Raw genomic sequence first — 24,393 nt, forward strand, 5'->3', positions numbered from 1 at the left:
TCTACAGTAAATGGATTCAACGCAATAAAAGAGGAACTGCGAGCAGTGAAGATGGTAGCACTACAGAACAGATATGTACTGGACCTCCTCACAGCAATGGAAGGAAGAGTTTGCGCAAAGATAGGACAATCATGAAGCACATTCATTCCTGCTCACGATGCTGACAATAGTACACTGACAGAAGCAGGATCACAATTGGCCCAGATGCACTCCAAAATGATGGATGAAAGTAAAGGTGTAAAAAAGGATGAGAGCTGGTTTTCAACGCTATGGTCATGGATGCCATCTTGGCTGTCAGATGGACTGAAGATCATAGTTGGATGCATTATTTTGGCTGGAGCTGCACTTTATCATAATAAGATTTTGGAAGGCCCGGAAGGCACGCACCACAGACGAGATGATCGAAATGGTCGGTATGCACCCCTTGATGCCAGCAGATGACGGCCAACACACAGGCACAATAATAAAAGAGAGGTTGCGCAACCAGATCATCACTAACCACCTGGACCCACCATCTGTGAAGCTCGAAAACCCAAGAAACCCAAGGAGCTACATAGGGAAATGGGTATACTGCACACCTGGAGGAACCTGTGTATATATGTACTGGTCATTTGAAGACCATGTTAACCACTATGGACATTTGGGAGGAGTAACTAAAATATGGAGAGTGAGAGAAGATAAGGAAAAGGATATGTTTGTGGTCGACAAGTCGACCAGAGGGGGGACTGAAGTGGGAAAAGTGAACAAAAGGCTCCCACCAATCCCCTCTCAACCCTGGCCTAGAGGATCACAGCCCAGACACCCGCCACTAGAGGAGTTTGCCCATCTCCCAGACGACCAAATACCCTGGTACAAGAACATACGGATGTGCCCACTCACGTGCCCACCCGCCTGCCCACCAGCCTGCCCTGCACATGCCGACACCTGCGGCATGGATGGACTCGACTGAACCATCCAGCACCAAATCAACACATCGTTAGAGATGCCATGACGACCTAGCCAACGGTCAGCACACTCGTGCAAACATACACACCGGACACTCCCACACCAATCCACACGAAGAACATACTCCGTGCTATGACGTAGGCGATGGACACACCCACGGACGTGCATCTTTATTATTTTCCACATAGGCTTTTCAAAATGCAGAAACGCAAGACGCATAATGAACTCATCTAAAAAGGCTTGCTCACGCTTCTTCTAAACCCATGTACCATAATGAGAAATATAACGAAGACACGATACTGGGGATAGAGCAATACGATACCATAACCTAAAGCGCTCTGTATCAAACGGTTCCACCTATGCACCAGGCCCAAGTAGGCCGCAAGCAAAAGCCTCCATGAACATTGAATGAGCAAGAGTTCGGTTGCTGACCCTGCAGAATGAGCGCAGCGAAAGCAGACAGTCAAGGGCACAACGTTGCAAACTCTCATACCGCAAGCCGACGCCAAGGTCACACCTGCAAGATAAGCCAGGCACACAGTGAGAAATGCAATATTAATTGTGCACAATTCTGCCTCAACCATGGTCCCACCTCACGTGACCAAGCCGAACCCGATAGGGTGCCAAGCCCAGGAGGAAAAAGGCGCCTGGATCCCCCGTCTCAAGACACAGGCAGATACAATTAAGCGACTCAATGGACATCTGCGGCGGTGGGAGTAGTTGGCCTTCCTGCTTATGAATAAATCCTCACATTGTCTGCACATACCCATAGTGAAACATTGTTGCAAGTGACAGGTGCACCGCGAGCTGGGAACAGCGATGGTCCTAGACTGGGGGGCTCGCGGGTGAACCAATCAGAACATGGGGCCCTTATCACTGACGCCATTAACATTGACCAATCCTCAGGGGTCTTCATGTAACAATTTTTATGTATCAAACTGAAGGGACAACCCAAGTATACCACCCGACTGACCCTTAACCAATAACATTCTCTATACGTATGCTATACTAACCCTACCACTCGGGGAACCAATCCAGAGTGGCGATAGGTTTTTTCGCAGGTGACGCAAGTAGCTCGTCATGCTAAGGTAAAAAGGGCCTGCGAGCCCCACGATGTTGAGAGTGTCAGGACGGACGCGTACGATCCTTGACCCATCCCTGCCGTTTTGTTTAATAAACAGCAGAATCACCTTGCTTCTTGCGTGTGTCTCATACTCTATCTCTTTTGGGATATACGGGAGGAGTTTGGGCCTCCCTGCCCGGAAGTCTGCGGACGGCCCAGCCGACCCCGGGAGAATTTCCCCCCGAAAAAGCGATGCCATGTACACTGCACCACAATCTGATTTTTTAGTTGACTCAAGGATATGGGATAAAATGGTGTCATTAAGAGCCGTGCCCATGTTTTTCCCCCCAAAACCTATCTGGAATTGCAAGAAGGTGTTGTGGTCTTGTATAAACTTTCAAAACCAGCAAGGATCAAAATAGAGAATACTTTTGAAGACGCATCCAATTTGCCTATAGTTAGGACGATTTTGACGGATTGCCCTTTTTGAAGATGCGTATAATTATTGAAAGAATCCAAGTTTCTGGAATTCGCTTAGATTTAAAAATGAGTTCATCTTTATCTTTTCGAATAGTGTCCAAAAATATGAATTAGACTTAAGCATGCAGGATGGGATCCCGTCTGGTCCTGCAGTTTTTGAATAGTTACATTTTGAATTTGCCCACTGGACATTGTTAGGCAGTGTTTGTATGCAGTACCCTTTGGGATCACTACACACAACTAGGACTACAGGTGTAAGCAAAACCAACCTTTGGTACAAGTCTGTACTACAGAGTTTTTGGTAGCACAGCTAAGCAGCCAGGCTGATCTCAAGAAGGAATGTGAGCTGTAATGATGTTACACAGAGGTCTATAATTACAAGTATTCCGATAGACACTTCTACACAAGGTTTCTTGGTAAAACACTTTATATTTTACAGTCAGTTATAAAACATTCAATAGAAGGAGGCAATATATATCACACACAAATATACTTCAGTACTTTACACTATAAGTTTGAGGCATTATGAGGAGCAAAATGGCAGAGTACTTTGAAGAAGGAGCAAAAAGGCATGGGTTAATAAAAAGAAGATTACAAGTATTCTTAGACCGTGCAAGTCTGGAGTTCACCAGAGGAGTTGATTCAATGCAATAGGTTAGGGCAAAGTCAAAGGGCTAAAGTCTTGTATAGGATAAAGCAGTTCTGGTAGTTAAACGGAAAAGTCTTTGCCAAAGTTCTCAGAAGTAGTTCGTAAAAGAAAGAATCATATGTTGGGTCACAAGCTGATTAGGCCTGCAAGTTAAGAAAGTTTCAAGCAATTTCACCGCGAGAGTTAAGTACTCTGTCTAGTTTCACAGTACCTTGACAATTGAAGACAAAAGATGCAGCTGAAGACCTCTGTTCCTGGCAGTTCCTGTAGATCTCGCTGTTCCTGAGCCTCCGTCATGGGGACAAGAGGGAGGGTGTCAGGGGGACTCCTGCACTGCACTGGACTGGTCAAAAAGCTGGCAACTGGCAAATCGTCAATTCCGATAGCTGTAGTCAAGCACACAAACTGGTGTCTTTCTCCGTGGCTATTCAGTTTCCTGCAGCACTCTGAGGAAAATAGAACCAGCTCCGTGAATGGTATCCAGGTGGTTTGGTGTCGAGTTGATTGGTCCTACCAGCTCAAAGGGCGAAGTCGTCCTGGCAGGGCTTCTCTGTCGAGATGAACTCAGCGATTCGGATCTGTAGCATGGCTTCACGGGCAAACCAACGGTCCATGAGTTGCAGCAGCTGTCCTCTTCAAGCTCGTCTTCGGTTCTTTCATTCCTGTCTTCCAAGCCAAGTGAAGAAAAAAGACCGGGACCTTTTTAAACAAAGGGGGCTCAGACACCATCTTGAAAAACATGGCTCCCGTGATTTTTTAGCTACCGGTGTTCGCGGTCTGGAAAAATCATGGTAGTTCGTTGTAAAACCACTGCCATCAGCCATTTTGATAGGAAAGGGTAGCATTTGACTGCTACATGTGTTTCTAGACATAGGGGATACTAGGTAACCCCTCAAGCACTCTATTGTAAGATAGGGTGTGCTGGGTCTGCGAAACAGTAGTTTATCCCAGAGAAGGTATTTAAACCTTGGGACAGCCTAAAAGGCTTCCCTGTGCCACTGCACGGAGGGTGCTGAGTGACACAGACGAAAAGATGATGCCTATGGAGTTGGTTAGACTCCAAAACCAAAGAAAACAAACACAGAAAACAAACAGAATTAAAAAAAAGTTCAAAGTCGGTGGGCTCCAAGGTAGAGGGAATTGGCACATTTATGAGAATTCTACCTCACAGACTTCCTCAATGGACCATTTACAGTCCCCATTATTGAGGTGTCAAGATTTATATTTGGGACTTCAATATAGGCAAGTGGAATTTGGTAGGTTTGAGCAAGAGGTTTTTCCCCCCCCAAGCCTCTGCCGTAATAGCGGAGTTCATTGTCACAGAGGGTGTGGTGTGTTCGTCACATTAGTGTCCAAGTAGATTTGGTATTGTGCTTACACAAGCATTGGATCATTTTTTGATTGTCTGCACTGTAACTTGAATTTGACTTTATTCTTATATGTCTGATTGATCTGTTTTGTGGAGCTTGTGAATTGGGGAGTGAATGCCAAAGCTCTAAGAGCAATCAGATCTTTGTTTTTCTTGCATTTCAAATTTGTAAGAACTGTATTTTGAGTATGAGGTTGAATATTTGTCTGTTTAGCATAATTGCTGAGCAGAGATTTGAGAACATTATTGTGCGCCTCCACTTGTTGGATGTCTGTGCTGTGGGGATGCCATCACTTTCTTTTCTCACCATAGATGTCAACTGTCGACAGAGCATAAGTACAGGTGCAATGTCATATATGTTAAATTTTACATTCACATTCAGATTGATGATCATGTGGTCACCTACACCTGGGTTACTAGTCACCGAATCAACATCTGATTAAATTAGTAGATACACAAAATCGATATATGAATAATGAGAGCATCTTGTCCAATTTCATTGTTACCCAACCCTGCAATTTGTAGATCCCAATCCAAGAGATAAGCCACCCATCTTTTTCCTCCAAGCGTAGAGGTGGACTCACAATTCATCAATGTTTTAAGGCATTCATCACTTGGTAGTTGAATGCAGGTAGAGTTGAAATCGCCACCTATGACCACCTCATAATGAGGATTACATAGAAAAGCATCTTCTAAAATCGTATCTAGATGTCTAGAGACTGCTTTGCTGGATTCCAATATAAACCTATAATCAGAAAGGAGATCTCTACTTCTCCCTGTGTGGTCAGTTCTATGGCCAGCAGATATTCAGAAGATGAAATCATCTTGGGATTGGCTTTCATGTTAACAAGAACTGCCAAACCTCCAAATGGTCTACCTAAAGGATCCATGTTGGCAAATGCGGTATAGGTCATGTAACCATTCAAGTATAGAAGTATAGGTCATTTAAGCATTCAAATTGAAGTGTTGTAGCTTCATGGTTTCTTGAATCAAAATTACTGTAGGTTTGTTGCAATTTGGGATGGAATTAAACCAGGAATATAAGTTCTTGGATCCACGTGAATGCCAAGATATGAATCTTATGACTACAATTGAATATTGGCATGTTTGATTGACAAACGTTCCACCCAGGACCAGTCCTTGACTGCATTAGCCAAGGAGGAGAACTGGGCCATCATTTCAACATTCCGCGATTTTGAATTGCCATTGTTCGGTGTTACACTTTTGCCAGCCTCAATTGCGTTCTCATGTGTCTCTATAAACAAGAGAGCTTTTTCCTTGGATTTAATTAGTTTGAGATGGAGTCCCAGTTGTGCGAGATCTACCTGGTGTTCCCAGATTACTTTCACTATGATGTAAGAGTGAAGTTGACGAATCACACGATTGTTGTAAGTCACCCAGTCGATATCGTCAGACTTTAAAATTCTTAAAGAGGGAATCTGATTGAAAGAGTGAATGATTGATTTATTCTAGTTGTAACATTGATTTTCGCTCATCCACCCAAGAATGTTTGAGGTTTGGGGAGTGAGATCAGAGGAGCCTGGTAAGTTTGCTTCGTTGGTTTCCAAGTTATTCTGGTAATTGCTTACACTGCTCACTTTTGAATATTGTGTGCGGGCTGGAACTTGCCCGAGCAACTGAACTGTTTTCAATTGGAGGGGGTTCATTTGACTGGGGCAAGAGGTGTATTGCAGCAGTGATCTTTATGTTACTTTTTCCTGGCGATGCATCAGAGATTAGATAACCACAACCTTTTTTTATACCCATTTAATGCTACTGGTCTCATTCAGAAGACATAAAAGGAAACTGAATGGAGTCGATTGACTTGAAGCTATTCAAATGCTCTAGGGCGGTCGTTATAGCAGCCGATTTGTTCGTATCTACTCTTTTTTTGCTTGTGTAAAAGTTCGATTTTGGACTTTTGAGGAGAGCCGTCCTTCAGCTGCAAGAGGGATTTGCTTTCCTCATACTGGATTTGCATCAGTTAAATCTCAGTCTCATTCGATTGCAAACGTTTATGAAAGAGTATTTTGGACTGCGGGTGGGTTTTTGGGTTTACCAAAATTGTCCGTTTGCTCTTTTCAGAGCCATAAGCTCCAATCGCATGGCTCTACGGGAAAGAAGCTGATTTGAGGCCACTGGGTTTGATGGAACTTGGGACATTGCCGGGGTCTTGGCCGAATTCTGACTGGAGTTTGGAGATTCATCCAGAGGTGGATTAAATCCTCCTGTCCCTTAGTCGGGAGGGGGGTGGGCGGAACGAGTATTGGGGCGAATTCTCAAAAATGTGCCAATTCCCTTCACCTTAGAGACCCCCAGCAACTTTGCTGGGTTTCGAGGACTTGATTTTTTTACCTGGAGAGTGAGCCTTTTTCCCCACACCCACACGTATTTTGATATGTGTTTTACTCTTGTGTTTCCTTTGGTTATGGAGTCTAACAAACTCCATAGGCATCATTTTCATTTGTGTCACAAAGCACCCTCAGTGCAGTAGCACAGGGAAGCCTCTCAGGCTGTCCCAAGGGTTAAAATACCTTCTCTGGGAGAAACTACTGTTTCCCAGAGTAAGTAAAGTGAAATTGACTTTACTAGTCTTTTTAAATTCCTAGACCCAGCACACACCACCTTACAATAGAGTGCTGGAGGGGTTACTTAGTATCCCGTGTCTAGATACTCATGTAGCAGTCAAATGCTACCCTTTCCTCTCAGAATGGATGGTGGCTGTGGGTTTACAACGAACTACCATGATTTTTCCTGACCACAAACTATTCGTAGCTCCGGTAACGTTAAATAGCGGGAGCCATGTTTTTCAAGATGGCGTCTGAGCCCCCTTTGTTCAAGTAGGTCCTGTTCTTTTTTCACCATTTCTTTTTGGAAAGGTCCTTCTAGAGTTTTGCTCTGCTCGCCAAACCAGGTTTGGTCCCTTTGTTCATCCGCCTTTGGCGGGCTTCAGGAGTGAAGACCGCCTCTGGCACCCGAGGGTCTTGGGTGGGCAGGAAGTGAGGGAGGTTCCCAAAACTGTTTAGTCTCCTAGGAGACCCAAATGCACTGTGTGGTGACTGGCTGGACAGTCACCCTGCTGGGTGAGTGACAGCTAGGCTGGAATGAATGGGAAAGAAATGAATAAAAGGCGAGTCTCTTGGCTTGGAAGACAGTCGACCACTGGACAAAGGAACTGGAGTTTGAAAAGGACGGCTGCTGCAACTTCTGGACCGTTGGTTTGCCTGGTGAAGCCCTGCTGCAGGTCCGAATCACCAAGTTCGCATTGACAGAGAAGCCCCTTCAAGGACAACGTCTCCCTTTGTGTTGGTGGGACCAATCAACTTGACACTAAGCCACCTGGATACTAATCTCTGAGCTGGTTGCATTTTCCTCAGAGTGTTGCAGGAAACCTTAGAACCAGGGAGAGAGAGACCAGTTTGTGTGTGTGTTACCCACAGCCACTGGAATTGAAGTTTGCCAGTTGCAAGCTTTTGACTGTCCCAGTATAGTGCAAGAGTCCCAACGTCCTCCATATTGTCCCCATGACTGAGGCCCAGGAACAGCGAGATCTGCAGGAACTGCCAGGAACAGAAGTCAGCTGCCTCTTTCTTCATTTGTAAGGTACTGTAGAACCAGACAAGAGTACTTAGCCTCATTGACTTTGGCCTAGCCTATTGAATTGACTCTTCTGGTGAACTCAAAATATTTGCACTGTCTAAGAATAATTGTAACCTTTTATGTTCCAATAACCTTTGCCTTTTACTCCTCGAAAAGTGTTCTGAATGGTCACAGTAAGATATTCATGTCCCCAGCACCCTTGTTACTAAAGTAAAGTTAACTGCGATTGTAGGTTGTGTCTGTGGGCCATCCCAAAAGGGTTATCTGATTCAGAAACTTAGTATACAGTATTGAAGTATATTTGTGTGTTCTATATAATTGTCTCATTTTAATGAATGTTTTATAACTGACTGGTTAATAAGTATTTATCCAAAAAACCCTGAGTGTAAGAGTTTATTTGAACACCTGTGATTGTAGACCTCTGTAACAGCATTACTGCTCACATCCCCTCGAGATATGCTTGGCTGCTCAACACGCTACCAAAACTGTAGTACAAGCTTATAGCAAAGGGTGGTTTGCCTACACCTGTAGTCCTAGTTGCTTGTAGTGTTTCCAGAGGGAACTGCACGCAAACTTTGCCCAACACATGGTCCGATTCATCACAGCCCTTTCCGTCCATTCAGATCGGACACGCATACTCCATGCAGGCGTCTCCAGGTTACCATGGACCCCATGTTGCAGTGCTGGGGCTGCCTCAGTCCAGTCGGAGTCAAGTACCATACTGCACAGGTTCATAAAGAGGAAACCAACCAAAGATTGGTACAGGAAGTCCCGTAACCAAAGTCAACAGGGGCTACCCAACCAGCAAGGTCTGAAGAACCACTTTGCATCCTGAACAGCGTTCCACACATTGCACAGTACAAAGGAGTGGCTGTCCATTACAGTGCAATTACCTGCACACACCTTTCCCCCCCAAGGCGGCCCTGGAATGCGTACCTGTGTTCATCGGCAGCACTTTGTCGTAGCCAAAGAGTTTGGTGATGTACTCCTCGTACTCTCCCAGCACATCGTTATAGAAGGCGCGCGAGGTGAGCGTCAGCTTCTCTGCCTGACACTTCAACGCCTCCAGGATCTTGGGGTGGCAGTGGCCCTGATTCACTGCACTGTAGGCACTCAGGAAATCAAAGTACTTTCGGCCCTCCACATCCCACACGTGGATACCTGAAGAGAAAAGGCATTCAGGCTGTGAGGAATGTTATTCAGAAACAGAATTGCTGAGTTCACCCCATGAGGTGCCCCATTATTCCAACATTACTTCAAATGGACATCGCCTGTCACCCTAAGGGGCCCTGTGCTAGCAAACTAAAGCTGAAATAATGCAGGCCTCAGTTAAGGCACTATGATCTTACCTGCACCTTTGCAATTAGGTAAAAAGGTGACCCTCGCCGCGCAGGCTACCAGAGGGCTCCAGCCAGCATCGCGCAGGCTACCAGAGGGCTCCAGCCAGCATCGCGCAGGCTACCAGAGGGCTACAGCCAGCATCGCGCAGGCTACCAGAGGGCTACAGCCAGCATCGCGCAGGCTACCAGAGGGCTACAGCCAGCATCGCGCAGGCTACCAGAGGGCTACAGCCAGCACCGCGCAGGCTACCAGAGGGCTACAGCCAGCACCGCGCAGGCTACCAGAGGGCTACAGCCAGCACCGCGCAGGCTACCAGAGGGCTACAGCCAGCACCACGCAGGCTACCAGAGGGCTCCATCCAGCACCACGTAGGCTACCAAATCAGTTTAAAGCACAGAGGGCTATATCCACCATCATGTCGCTACCAAATCAGTTTATATATGTTTTTAAAGTATTTTTAATCAAGCACAGACTGGAGGAAAGCCTGCCTTATTCCAAACCAATCTCATGCACTAGCCTCTGCCCCCCCCCACCGGCCCCAGACACGGGCCTTCAGCCAATACTCCTCCCACCCACCTCAATGACGCACCAAAACTCAAGCCCAGCTGTCACAGAATGGTTATGACCTAGACAAAAACAGGAGCACTTCATGGGCACTGACCCCTGGAGAGGGGCCATGTGTGAAGTGTAGTCCGCCAGCCAATGCATTGTGCCAAGGTCTCCACCCAGGCCTTACCCATTCACTGCAGCGGACAGTCTCATGGCTCCACACCCCTCCAACCACAGGCCCCATTCCCTGCTCTAAACCCGCACCATTTTCACTCCCTGGCCAAATCAGGCACTCATTGCCCCAGCCACTGAGTACACACACTGCCCCTTCCTCCGCCAATCGCGGCTCTTGGCTTCATTGGCTGCCCCTCCCACATGGAACCACCCTTCTGAACTGGTGCACCGAGTTCCCAGAGTTCCCTCATCTGCCATGAACACTGAAGTCAATTGGGGTTCTTCAATTTGAAAACCGCTTCAAACAAAGTGCTTAGGCACTGAACCAATGGGGGTTTTCTAGCTGCCGCGTTTTTTGCTGCCCCTGATCGGTCTACCTAGTTCTCCTCTCCCCACGAAATGCTCTAGTTCCTGTTCCCAACAATAGGACCACCCTTCATTCACCCAAGCGGGCATCTCACCCCCTCCCCCATCACCAATCTTCCAAATTCGCATTTCATTTAGACCCCTTTTGTAAAACTTTAAACTAGGGGCACCCCCCTGTTAACCCCAGTTCACACTCATCACAAGTTGCAGCATTTGTAAAACTTATTTTCCTCACTTTATTTTCAAACTTTCGACTCGAATTTGGCATAAGATACCATGAGGGAGTCTACCCCCTCCTCCCCCCTCACTCCCGTGCCACCCGCCAGTGCCATCTTTCTGCCCATCTAAGTTTTACGATTGGCACCATTTGCTCTGCGGAGTGAGCCTTGTGGTCCTCATATGCGTGCATCCATGCACGCACGCACGCCCCCCGGGTCATGCCGTCACCGTCGGCCGCTAGTCAGCACAAGCCTCACCTTTCCCTCGCTCCAGGGCCACGGGCAGGGGGTGGTAGTTGTGGGCCCCATACTTGGCCTCCCGATCGAACACATAATCCGAGGTGAGTGGGTCCTCGAGGGGCTTCCGAGTGGCTGCCGTCGTGGCCGAGGCTAGAGAGGTGTGGACGCTGCGGCACAGAGCTCCGAAGGAACGCCGCTGGACGAGCTTGGACAACATCTTGAAGGCTCTGCAAAGTACTGCCTGAAAAAGAGGACAAGAGTTAAAGCCAGCAGGCCCCCTGGACACGCCAGATCTACTCTAGAGGGGGCTGCCGGCAGCCAGCTGCTGGGGGTGCTTGGCCGAGTGCGATCCAGCCACTGCAGGCGCCTGGCCTGCTCTGGAAGCTAAAGGTTTCATAGACTGGGCAGCAGAATATGGTTCTGGGCCCATGCGTTATACGTCTGAATTGTGGCCCTTTGAGCCTTGTAACTCCCAGGTTTTTGCCTGCATTTGGGGGCGGTAGATCTTGCCCCCCCCCACCCCCTCTCTCCGCAAGTTCAAGGAGTTAACACCTTGCCTTTGCCCTACCCACACGTCCCCATTTTAAACATTCCAATGTTATGGCAATACGCCATGGGCCCATGGCTCAAAGGAGCTTCCGCGCTTGCTAGAGGCGCTGTGTGGTGGGTAGCATTTTGACCCTACGGGGCTCCAGTGGAAAGCCATGGACAGTATTGGTCAGACACTGGACAATGCGTTTTATGCAACTCCTCTGGCGACGAGGCGCTCGCCCAGCAGCTCCTACTCGAGTTTAGCAGCCCGTGGTGGGGCGGACGCCAGTGGCATCCGATGCCCACAGGCCCCACGCTCCACCTCCACGGCTGCAGAGCCACCCGTGTGCACCACACACTAAGAAGGGCATGTGGGAGGAAGAACCGATGGTCCTGGGTGAGCCAACGGGCAGTGCAAGTCCTAGGGTAAGGGCACAACCGCCTGCAAGCGCACATGGAATGAAGGCGAGTGCATGAGCGTGCCCAGCACAGATGGAGACAGACCCGCCATCCCCACAACACCCAGCAGTCGCCGTGCAACAAAGCAGCACGGGAGGCAGGACGGAGCACCCCAGAGGAAAAAAGCAGCAGACAACTCATTATCCTTCAGTGGCACCCCCAGTGACCCACAAGGATTCGATGCGACCAATCAACGTCCGAGGCACCAGTAGCCCAGCGATGAATATCGGTTTCCAGACCATCAATCAGCCCCACACCTCTAGTAGACCAGAAGGGACCCAAACCGTTTGGAAACGCAAGCACATTATAAACCTCCTCGTCCAATTTTGGTAACGTGGACGAATGGCAGGCTTATCTCTGCACGGACGTGGATCATTGGTTAGTTGCAACACAGCGAAAATACAAGTATTACCCAATGATAAAAAGATACTCTCCAGTCAAGGTTGCATACAGATCTACTTTATTATTAGCACAACAGACAGTTCTAGCACACTACAAAATAAAACCCACCCTGTAAAGGAAAACAGAACAGACAGTTTCAAAGGAAAGGGATGCACTCTGCATGCTAACTGGATGGTAGCGATATAGGAATTCATTGCAAAAGTACAAGGATACTTGGTTTGAACACAACTGGAACAATGGGTCATAAAAGGTCACTAGGAGCCTTCGGAGAAGGACCAGGGGGGACAGAACCACAATGTACCTTGTGCTGTAAATGTGCTTGGTGCTCGACAGCGCAGAGTCGGTTTCAATGCGCTTTGCAGCTTCTGCAACAGTTCAAAACGGGAGACCGCTGCGGATATCGGGCGTAGGCAGTTTGGCGAGCGAGGCAGGTTGGGCGGCTGTACGCTGGCCTACATGGCAGCTCGAGTGCTGGTCAGCAGTTCTGAAGCATTGATCGAGGTTTGGACGGCGTTCGCGACCATGACTAACTCTGCAGTGCAGTCGGTTGCAGCTCGAGGGGTTGGACTGGCTCAAAAAGGTCCCTTAAGGCAGACGTCGGTAGTTGCTTATCTGTACACTCCTCTAAGCTTCTTCAATGGGCTTGTGTCGTCCTTTAAGGCGGATGGCCCAATGCTGAGGAGTGTTGCAGGCAGCTGCCTTGTCCTTGGGTCAGAGACTCTCTGGCACTTCCCACCTAGGAGGCTTGCTTGCATAGCCTAGAGGGGCATGCTGTGTGCTGTGTGCTGGCTGGGTTCTGGAGCTGCTGGATGGGTCTCTGGATTCAGTATCTCCCTCTGTTCCCTTGGGAGGGGTTTAGGGGAGGGATCTTGCTTCCCTCTTGGAGGTCCTGGCTTTCCGTCACTGCCGGAAGATGCAAGGCAGGCTGTACCCTCAGCCAGGGTCCAATGCAGAGTTCTTCATGTTACTGTTTGCAAAGTCTTCAGATTGTCTGCCAAAAGAGGGTCGCCCGTCCTCTTTTAAAGCCAAATGGGTCACAGTGATTGCCAGTGAAGCCTACCTTAATGAACCAATCCAGGGTCCCCAACTATCTCCTGTATGCATGTGGTCATAAGTGCTTTGCAACAGAAAAGGTAAAGGGGTGAAAATATGTAATACCAAGTCCCGCCTTTCTTGTCTGTGGATCAAAGGGTCTCTTGTCAATGAAACACTCTGGTTGCCAATTAAAGCGGCAGGTCTCCCTTTAAGCTGCGGCGGGACCAGAATTTCTGGTCCTGTCAATCCGCAGACTCGTACCTTCTGAATGGGGTACCCCTGTGTGGATGACTGCTGTAATACACACAGTACCAGACATGACATTTCACGGTCCATTGATACGAAGGGCGGGAGCCTGCTTCAGGTTGACTGTGCATATCAAAAGGTTGTGGAGTATCCCTGTCTTTGTTTACCTCTGCAGCCAGGCCCAATGTGGGCCTGTTTGAAGTATACTATTAGTATGCTAATTATGTTAATTGCTGCCACCATCTGCAGGGCTACACAAAAGGACGGGGCGGATCCATGGAGCCTTTGATAGGTAATTAGGCTGGCCATGGCGGAGGGATGTTTTGGCCTCCCGCTTCTGAGATGACCTGGTGAATCCTTACTGTCTTATCCCAACTAAATAGGACATGGGGACTGCGCCTGTAGGCTCTGTCCACAGTACATAAGCCTATGTGCAGGGCGTGCGGTGAGCATAGGGGAAAAGAAAAAAAAAGGCGGACTAGCCAGACACGTTTTCTGGAGGTTTATCTACCATCATTCAATTTCTTTCAAAAAACCCAGGTGAGCGCACACAAACCGTGTGGATGGTCGAATCCCTCACAACTGAGCCAATCAGGTGAGCATGCCAAACAAATCCAAAGCCATGCTCAGCAGGAGGCCAAGCTTACATGAACCAAACAGCAGCTTTCCTGCAACGTCCCAACCAACTCCCAAAGGGACAAAGATAGCTTTAACCATCGGAGACCAGAGGCCACCTGACAAACTGACCTCCACAGACCTGACATGGGGTCCAGGCCATCAGCAAGACTATGCGACCCAGACTGGCACCTCAATAAGACAAACATTACAGGTTTCGCCCGTGCAGACAATGTGGGGGAATCCAGAACTGTGTGCAAATTGCCAAAGCTAGTCATGCACTAAATTCCACAAAGACGGCCTCTTGACAATCACAGCTCCAAGAAGCCACTGGCTCCACAGGCACAGATCTGCAAAAGGCAAAGCGCAAGCAGCGGCGCAAGAAGCAATGCAATGACGTCAGAACAGGAAAGATTGACCGTCAAACCCAAGAAGATTAAGCATTCATTTTCAACAAAATGTCAACACCATGGATGCTGCTAAAACACAAGATTACACATGAAGCTCCCAGGCCCACCCTGTGGTCTCTCGGTTAGTGGTGCTACACAACCCGGCAAACCATACGAGCATTATGCAAAGACGGGCGGTCCCAAATGACGCAGCGCAGCAGAGGAACCCAGAATGCAATAGAACTAGGACCAAGCAAGGGGCTGGAGCTTGTAAAGACACTTGTAAATGGTTAGAGTGGCACAATATGGCGTTTACCCAAATGAAGTGTTTTGAGGAAGAGCAGACGAAGGCCTGACGGATAACCCCATGGGGAAGAGCCGATGCAGGACTGAACGATAACCCCCATGGGGACGAGCAGGCGAAGGACTAAAAGATACCACCATTGGAGTGCTATTGAAAGAGGTACTAGTCTAAATCGAATGAATCTTTAGGATGAAATGCACACTTAAAAAAAAATGGTATGAATTAGGCAAGATTAAAATTATGTAATACATGTTGGTTTTACTGCACGCCATTAGATTACTCAAGCACACGACACGAGGCAAGTGAATAATATGGTTATAAAAGTACACTTCTGGAGAAGTTAGAAGGAACATGTTGATCTGTCAAAGAAAACATCAGAGGGGGCAAGAAAAGTTCCCTCTGGAGGAGGACCTGGCAGTGTAAACTGGGGCTGGACTCTTGGGATCATCCCCTTGTACCAGTGAACCCTCGGATGAAGAGTTCGATGGAAAATTGGGATCACTAGTGAGTCGCTGTGGCCAATAGGGTGCAACAGAAGACAGATCTAAAGACTGGAAAGGATCATAAAACCTTCTTACTTTAGGGCAGGCATGCTTCCTAGAGCATGCAGTGAAACAGGGATCCAATAACATAGGGAGGGATTCAAACAATGGTTCTATACCCAACATCTAGAAGGGAGACGGCCATCTGTGGGATGTATCCTGCAAGTAAAAGCCTCTCACCCGTAATGACCACAGGGGCAGGAGAACTATGAACAGAAGGGGCGGCACGGGCTTTCTACCTTTGCAGGTCATACACCCCAACATGATGCCACCCTGTGCTTCTATTATGGCATGCCTTTGGCATCCATTGCCCAGGGCAATGCTTGCCCATTATGAAGTGGACTGAACATATGTGATCAAACTGCCGAGTATGTACTTTGTGGCCTGCCCGGCTATTGAGACCAAGGCATTGATCAAGAGCCAATTGGTCACCCTGGCACCCTCCAGTAGACAAGGGAAACCGGCATGGGGCGGAGGCCAGCACTGATCGCCCAAGCACGACGAGATGAGAAGTGTGAGGGAGCAGTCAGGCTTAACATTAGATGCAATCTAAAGGATGGGCTATGGTTTAGCAATGACGGTTGCTTTAGGTGGCCAGTAGGAATATCGCGCCGCAAGGCCCTGGAAAGTGGCCCAGAAGATGGGGGAACAATGGATCTGTAGTTCAGGGCGGTTTGGGACTGGACCAATGTCTGGAACGCTCTAGGTTTCTCTCCCAAGCACACTTTTTGCTTAATCACCGGATAGAGTGGGAGTGCCAAGGAGCGCTCCGTTGCAACCCTGCCCGAGGTGGCCTTGCAGGATGAATGGACCTCCAAATGGGCCGGCAACATTCAGGGGGATATGGCGCGGTGAGGGGCGCGTGGGCCACGCCCCAGCAGGGTGCATAAGCACTTGCATATACGAGCTCCCACAGCAGTCTGCGCCAAACTTAATGGATGGGGGACTTAGGAACTGCATAGTAGGAAGCACACAGTGGCCGTGAAAACAAAGGCACGTTTAGAGGTTGGGGAGGATGGAAGCTTCTTGCTTCTAAAAGTGACCAGCGATGAAAGGACTATAAATTGATGCCTCCCAGCGTCAGATGAGGCATCCTGCTTTAAACAGGACCAGAGCGCAAATGTGGTTTTAAAAATTCAGGAAGGGGTGAGGCACACCTGGACACCGTAGAAGCCTCGGGAAATAAAGGGCTGCCGGTAGATCTGCTCAACATTGCAATAAACCTGGAACAGATAAGACCAAACAATATTGGTAACCGAGGTGCCACATGTGAACAGCTACCGGGGTCCACAGGCCTTCACGGATGCCGGAGACGACCGAATATAGGACCCAGGTGGATAACTGACCAAGTCTAACAACAAGAAAAGATTTAATATCAGACATAAGTCTGGCATCAGGAAAAAAGCCACGCAACCAAGAGAAACAGATTAGCAACAATCCAAACTTTTGGACTCACTTTGGGCGAAAAGCAAAAGTCAGACCGGTTCCTCGGGCAAAATAAAAACCACAAGAGACGCTAGAATCCCATTTGGGGATATCGGATATGGCGGCTTCCAAAGATGACTTTCTTAAAAGGTTTTAAGAATTCCAGGAGAAACGTACCTCCTCTTTCCAACTCCAGTTCTCAACATTTACCACAGAAATCAGAGTATCACTGGCTGACTTCAGCAAGGACAGATCTACAATGGCGGAAAGGATTGATTCCAATGACCGCGCCATTCAGGAACGGTTGGAGGAGAGTAAGCAGGCATCACTCTTGAACTCTCTAGAAAGACTTACAACTTAGAACTACCATCCGAAGATTTGGAGAATCGCTTCCGCCGTTCCAATATTCGTATGAAGAATTTGCTGGAAACAGTACAAGATTCTGAGCTAAAAGAAACGGTGTATGGGATATTCTTATAGCAGGAACACATTTTGCGCACATCCACCTGGATAGGGTACACAGACTTGGGCCTAAACTATTAAAACCTGGATCACAGCCAGGAGACTTATTGGCGGCTGCACAATGGAGTGGAAATCCAATTGTTTCAGGACTTATCAAAGCTAACTCTTCAAAAACGTAGCGATCTGTACCCGGTGGTAAAAACCCTTCAAATACAAGGTATCAGATTTGGATGACCTTTCCTTTCAGCTTAATTTTCTATAAAGATGGGAGCCAACAGAAGATAGCCCCTAGAGAATCTGGTATGGCACGACCACATATTGATGATGGCGCTCTGCAAGCCCCAGAGGAAAGAGCTCAAGATAGGACAGGGGAATGGAATTCCATGGATCGAAAGTTCGGATGGAGCCTGGCATCTCGGATTGATTATCTATTCAGGTAACAGATGGGGGAGCAAGGACTCTCCACACACAACCCTGGGACAGAGGGTGATTCACAGCCGGGGGAAGGAAGGAGGCTTAGGGATACAATAGGTACTGTGCCTCACACCAGGGATTGGCGCTGGCAAAGTTAAGGGGGGCGGGGGGACAATATATAACGAAAGTGTGGGGGGAATATACTTTTTATTAAGTAGGGGGGGGGGAGTAAGTAGGGGAGAAATACCCATTGAACAGAATATTTCTATTCACGCAGTAATGGAAACGTGTGTGCAAATGTCGGTTATAAGGTTTAGAACTATATTGGGTACAGTGTTTAACGTGGAATGTGAGGGGACTTAATACCCCTCAAAAATGGAGAAAAGTGGAACATTTCTTGAGGTGTCAGCAACTGGATTTGGTGGTGCTACAAGAAAGTCAAAGGTCCGATAAAAATATGGCATTATCCCACAGGCAACCGCAGACCATAAAGTTGCTGGAGTATTAATAGCAATAAAACACAGCTCGGATCTACAAGCGGTCTGTTCCAAAGTTCTTAAGGAGGGCAGATATGCATTTGTGACTGTAAAATGCCAATAAATTAAGGCAACGGTAGCTGCCATATATGCTCCAAACACAAATCAGGAAGCCTTTCTGAAACACACTTGGGGGCAATTAGAATTTATGGAGGGAGAACCATTACTAATGGGTAATTTTAACACAGCTTGGGGCCCACAAGGAGATTGCAGTAAACTCGCACATACTCCAAAATATCCAGATATTTAACACTAGGGAATACTTGGCTTACTATCAGGGGAGGAGAAAAAGGTTACACGTTTTATTCACATGTTCATCGGTCATTCTCCCGGATAGATTATGTATGGACATCCACTACACTCTTAGGCTTAGTTGCGCTAATAGAGACTCACAAAATATACCTTTCCGACCATGCTCCAATCACTGTAGACTTATACATTCCAACCAGGAAACAGATTATGGTCTTCGAGATGTCCAATAGTGCTGATGCACGACCCAGTGGCCATTGAAGAGATGGGCATTCATGTAAAAAAATATTTTAAACAAAATAAAGATGGAGCAACACCATTGCATATTATATGGGATACCTTTAAAGCAACAATGAGGAGTCTTTATATCAGCTGAGGCCAATAGACTTAAAGTATGGTATGAGAACAAGAAGAGGGGGAATCAACACAAATCCTAAAAAAGATGGAAACTAATTTGGGACCTCAGATCCAAAAAGAATTTCCGGCTGTGGCTGGTAAAATAAATCTTACAGCTAAGAAAGCAGAAAAAGCCCTTCTCTTGTTGAAACAAAAATTCTATACAAGGCCAACAAAATGGATAGTTTACTCGCCTCTAAATTGCGTCAAAAATCAGCCACTAGGACTATACAGATTAGAATGTCCTCGCAGGAAATTACTTCCGAACAAAAACATGTATGCGATATTTACACCAGTCTTTGCCTAATTGCATCAGGTGTTTCTGATTTACAAAGTGATTACTCAGTATTACTTTGCCAATTAACCAATGTGAGCTTGGCACTGGCAGCTCCGATTACTCAGGACGAAGTATTTCGGTTAATCCGTGAATTGCCCCTAAATAAAGCACCCAGTCCAGACGGATACCCGGACAAATTCGATACATTTAGCAATCTTAGTCCCCATAATGACTACACTGTACAATTCTTTATGGACACACACCAAATTACTTCATCCATAACACTTTTTCCTAAACCTGGCAAAGTCCCAACAAACTGTGGGCAGTATCGACCGATGGCTTTAAGCAATATAGATGCAAAAATGTTCACTAAGGTCCTAGCTAATAGGTTAGTAGATCACATGCTCAATGATAAACCCACCAGGTTGCGTTAACACCCTAACCCCTTCAGAAAAACTATGCAACAATCAGGCAGACCACTAAAAAAAAAAAAAACAATGACATCCGACAAACCATACAAAAGAGACCAACCAACCACAACATACAACCTAACAAACTAGCAGAGCACAAACTCCAAAGCTTTCCTGAAATATCAGAGGCATTTGCAATGCTGGTAAAACAAAGCAAGAAAGCTCGATCACCCATGTCCCCCAGACATCTACAAATCAATCCTCGCGCAAGGAACGCCAGCAGAACACTAGAGAAACCTTCTAAATCCATCACTAGCAACAGGGACTGTACTGAGGATCTATCAGCATAGATCAAGCCACTCTTGAAAAACATGAGTGGCGACATAGAAGACCTCCAACTACAGGCTGATCTCTAACATCGCCTACCCGGCAAAACTTCTAGAAACCTACGTTTATATAACCCAAGAACACGTAGAAAAACACCACCTGCTAGACCACGCGCAAATCGGTTTCAGACCAGCGAGAGGAACGAAAACAGCACTACTATCCATCTGGGATGACCTCAAAACTAACGCAGACTCAAACACTACCTCAGCCCTTATTCTGCTCGACCTCGCAGCCTTTGATACAGTGATCCACGACACCCTGACCATAAAACTAGAAGACATAGGCATAACAGACACAGCCCTACTCTGGACCAAATCATTCCTAGCAGAAATAAAGCGTATGGATTAAACCATACATATCCACTCCACGAGTTAACGACTGGAGTGCCACATGGATCATCACTATCTCCACTATATTTCAACATCCATCAGAATCTGGTCATCAGAATCTTCAAAAAATACATTACATGTTACAACTACGCAGATGATACTCAAATCATCTACAAAATCAAAGACACCGATGCCGACCATTCAACCCTAATCAACTGCCTAAAAGAAGAAGTCTTCAGTTGGATGAATGCCAACAACCTGAAAATCAACCCAGGAAAGACAAATCATGATCATATCCAAAAACCAAGAGAACGAAACCACCATCCCATGGCCTATGGAAATGGGAAATGCACCAACACCATAGAAGGTAGTAACTAATCTGGGAATCCTAACGCACAACACCCTCACCTTAGAACCACAAATAAATGCAACAGTTAAGTAATGTTTTTCCTCCTCCTTCACGCACAAAACACTCACCATCGTCGCCCTAATCATGTCAATCGACTATGCAAACAGCCTCTATCTCGGAACACCAGGACACCTCCTGAAGAAACTGCAACGGATCCAAAATCCAGCAGCAAGACTAGTCCTCAAACTATCCAGAAGAGACCACATCACCCCAGCCCTAAAAACACTACATTGGCTCTCAGTTAAACATTGCATCACCTTCAAAACAAAGTGCATAACGCACAGGGCAATCAGTGGGCAAGGAGCAGAATTCCTACAAAAGAAAATCTACAAACCAACAAGACCCCTCCAATCAAGCAACAAAGTCCGCCTGGAAATCAAACCATACCTTAAGAAAAAACTTGGAGGCACCTCCTTCTACCACTTAGCTGCAAAAACTTGGAACATCCCAAAAGAAATAAGAAACACCGAAGATCACCTAAAATTCAGGAAATCACTAAAAACCTGGCTCTTCAACACCACTGATTCATACTGAAAACCGAAACAGAGAAAAGGACGACTAAAATGGATAGGACACGGACAGCCCCAGAAATGATGGGGAAGCTCACACGGTACCTGGACGCGTGACACAGGATAGATCGGAACTCAGACACACACAGAGACCTAGTCAACTACCCCACCCGCTCCTTAGTTATCACCAGCTACCACAGTGTTGTGGAATTACCGAGATATTAGCAATTAGCACACAACCCGACTCGTTGACATCGGCAGGTGCACTGGCCACAGGAGTGTGAAGGGAGGACAGGTGGGCTATGAGAGCGCCTGATAGAGGCGGGCACCAGAGGAGTAAGGAACCTTGAATGTCAGGAGGGACCCAAATCGGGACAGGCATCAGGGGAGACGATACAAGCCCAGTGCATCAACTCAGGATAGTGATGCCAACTAACCAACTCCACTAACAATTTCCCCTCTGCATACACCTCTCACATTCCAAACCAACACAACCAAACCTACAGCACAACAAACCGCACAAACTACACTGCAACAAAACAAAAATAAGACAGACTCGCACAACAGCACACGACGACTGCCGGCCGCAACCACCCCGGGCCCAGCCAACGGACCCACCGGGCTGAGGCCGCCAACAGCACATCACTGCTCTCAGTACTTTTCCTGCTTCCTCCCACTAACTCAACCTCCCCTCCTCTTTCAGAGCCGCCAGAGCGCCAGGGGACCACTCCGGTGGTGATCGTGTGCGGTACAAATGTCCTTTTACATTAACAGACCAAACAGGTTTTATTGAAAACAGACATACCTATAACATTCGTAAAGTGTGCCAAATATTGGAGAAAGTGGAAAAAAGCAGATTCCAACAGTATTAGTCTATTGATGCAGAGAAAGCTTTTCAACTGCGTAGAATGGTCACTTTTAGCTAGGATGGGGTTCGGCCCAAAATGTATGGGGCTAATCAAAGCCAACTATCAAGGCTCGACTTAAATGGTCAATTGCCCCCTCCCACAATAGTGCTACAATGGGGAACTAAACAGGGGTACCCACTGTCCCCATTGTTGTATGCACTTTATCTAGAGCCCCTTCTAGCGAAGGTTCGCCAAACAGAGGGAATTAAAAGGGATACAATTTGGAGGCATTTCCAACAAAACAACATCTTACGCCGACAACATGTTGCTTATGGTCTCAGACCCGGTGACCTCTGTACAGGTAGCCACACAGGAATTGGAACAGTTTGGAGGACTAGCAAGATTAAAGATTAACATAGCCAAATGAGATCTTAAATTTGCTTCCCTCATCATTAGATATGCAAAATCTACAGGCACACACCCAACTGGGGTGGGCAAGTGCTGGAATAAAATTGTTGGGAGTGGTAAAAACCCCTACTCTTGGACGTTTTATAAAATGGTTACCCTTCCTAAGGCATTATATACATTCCAGGCGTTACCGGCGAGGGTACTCCCTACCTTTTTTCGCAGAAAAGGGTGATATGGGCCTGCCAAATTTCCTAAAATACTACTGCGCAGCCCAACTTAAGGTAATCAAAAAACGGTCCTCCGGTGAAAAGGTTAAAAGGTGGATTCTGATGGAACATTCCGTTGGGGGACCTGGATTAGCGGAGGATTTATGGCCAAGTAATTTGCATGCGAGCGAGATCACGAAAACAGCCGAGGACAATTGGGAAGTAGTAGTCAAAAGGCACAAATGGACCACATATCCCTCCCCACTCACTCCACTGTTCTTAACCCGCAGTTCACTCCCGGTCTGGAGCCTAATGCTTTTAAAGAATGGAAGCAGGCAGGCTGTGTCAAAATTAGAGATGTTTTAGGGGGCCGAGGTTAAAATGTTTGTACAATGCTAGCAATAGGTGGGCTTACCAGAGAAAGCTAGATTCCAGTACTTTCTGGTATGTCACTGGATCCTTGCTCCACCTGTGCATGCCGCAGCTGTAAGAGAATTAACTCCCCTAGAAAAATGTGTCGCTACGAACCCAGGGGACAAAGCTCTCCTATCAAACTTACATGAGCTGATGGGGAAAACGGAACCTACAGTGGCAAATCACACTAGGGGGTGGGGGGGGAAGAGATTTTAGATTCAGAGCAGGAATATCTATGGAAAACAATACCCAAACGTACAAGGTCTGTTAAAATCAAAGAATTCTGGATTAAAATAATGGTTCAATGGCATTATATTGCAACTCGCCTGAAGAAAATGAGTCCATCGTTGTCAGATAGTTGCTGGGGGGAATTTGGAGAGTTGGGAGACTGGTAACATGGTCGCTGGAGTTGTCCAGCGGTGAAGAGTATTAAAATATAGTAAATAAGCATATGAAGGAAATGTTTCCCATGCAAAAGAAAAGCATCGTTATGTATATGCGGATTGTTGTGGTGTGAGAAGGATTTTAGAAAGCAATCAAAAATTAACACAAAAAGAATAAGCTATATTACAATTGTCAGCATTACTTGCGATTGCTCCAAAATGGAGAACAAAGATCTTCCCCCCCCCCAGCCCATCCGACGGAATGGTTTAGGAAAATCTGGGACTTTCTAGCAATGGAATGGAGGACGTACTCTTTACAGGGGGACCAGGCAACCTTCTCCAATGGCTGGAAAACACAGGTAGACCTTTTACATAAAGATGACATTCTCCCATACTGGGTACTGCATGGGCCAACTACTTGCCCGATTAATGGCAAGAACTAATTTACATAATAAAAGCCACAATCTATACAATGGGAAGGGGGCAGGATGGGATTATGGGTTTTGTAGTAGGTTAATCTGATGAGCCGATCCGCCGGGTCACCACTGGTATGTTATTTGCATAGGCTGATGCCAGTTTAGGATCTCATGCCAGAAGCAGGAATCATTTGTTCACTGTCGCTTATGTTGCACTGGTTTGTGGATCTTGAGATTTCAGATGTTTGCTAAAGTATATTCTGCAGTATTTCTCTCTAAATAAATGGAATGCCATCAGTGAAACAGGGCGGTTAATGGGACGCATAGTGCACATTTGACCATTACGATTCCTAAAGCAACCAAAACTGCCAGCGGTGCACTGCTCATGCGGTCTCTCC

At 47.0% G+C, this 24,393-nt stretch overlaps 1 protein-coding gene across 3 annotated transcripts in view; it reads right to left on the reverse strand.

Annotated features, from left to right (window-relative positions):
- The window catches only part of OAT (ornithine aminotransferase), a 261,439-nt gene that overhangs the window by 154,015 nt on the left and 83,031 nt on the right, over positions 1 to 24,393 (reverse strand). For 2 of the 3 annotated variants that reach the window (XM_069612035.1, XM_069612036.1), the window contains exons 2-3: positions 11,013 to 11,235; positions 9,043 to 9,267 (exon numbers count right to left, since the gene is read on the reverse strand). In XM_069612035.1, coding sequence (XP_069468136.1) covers positions 9,043 to 9,267; positions 11,013 to 11,211 — 424 coding nt within the window. In that variant the 5' untranslated portion in view covers positions 11,212 to 11,235. The remainder of the gene's footprint in view (positions 1 to 9,042; positions 9,268 to 11,012; positions 11,236 to 24,393) is intronic. The other variant, XM_069612037.1, reaches the window with a different exon arrangement.

The sequence above is a fragment of the Ambystoma mexicanum genome, chromosome 8 (assembly GCF_040938575.1).
Source record: "Ambystoma mexicanum isolate Mex_15411 chromosome 8, UKY_AmexF1_1, whole genome shotgun sequence".
NCBI classification, from domain to species: Eukaryota; Metazoa; Chordata; class Amphibia; order Caudata; family Ambystomatidae; genus Ambystoma; species Ambystoma mexicanum.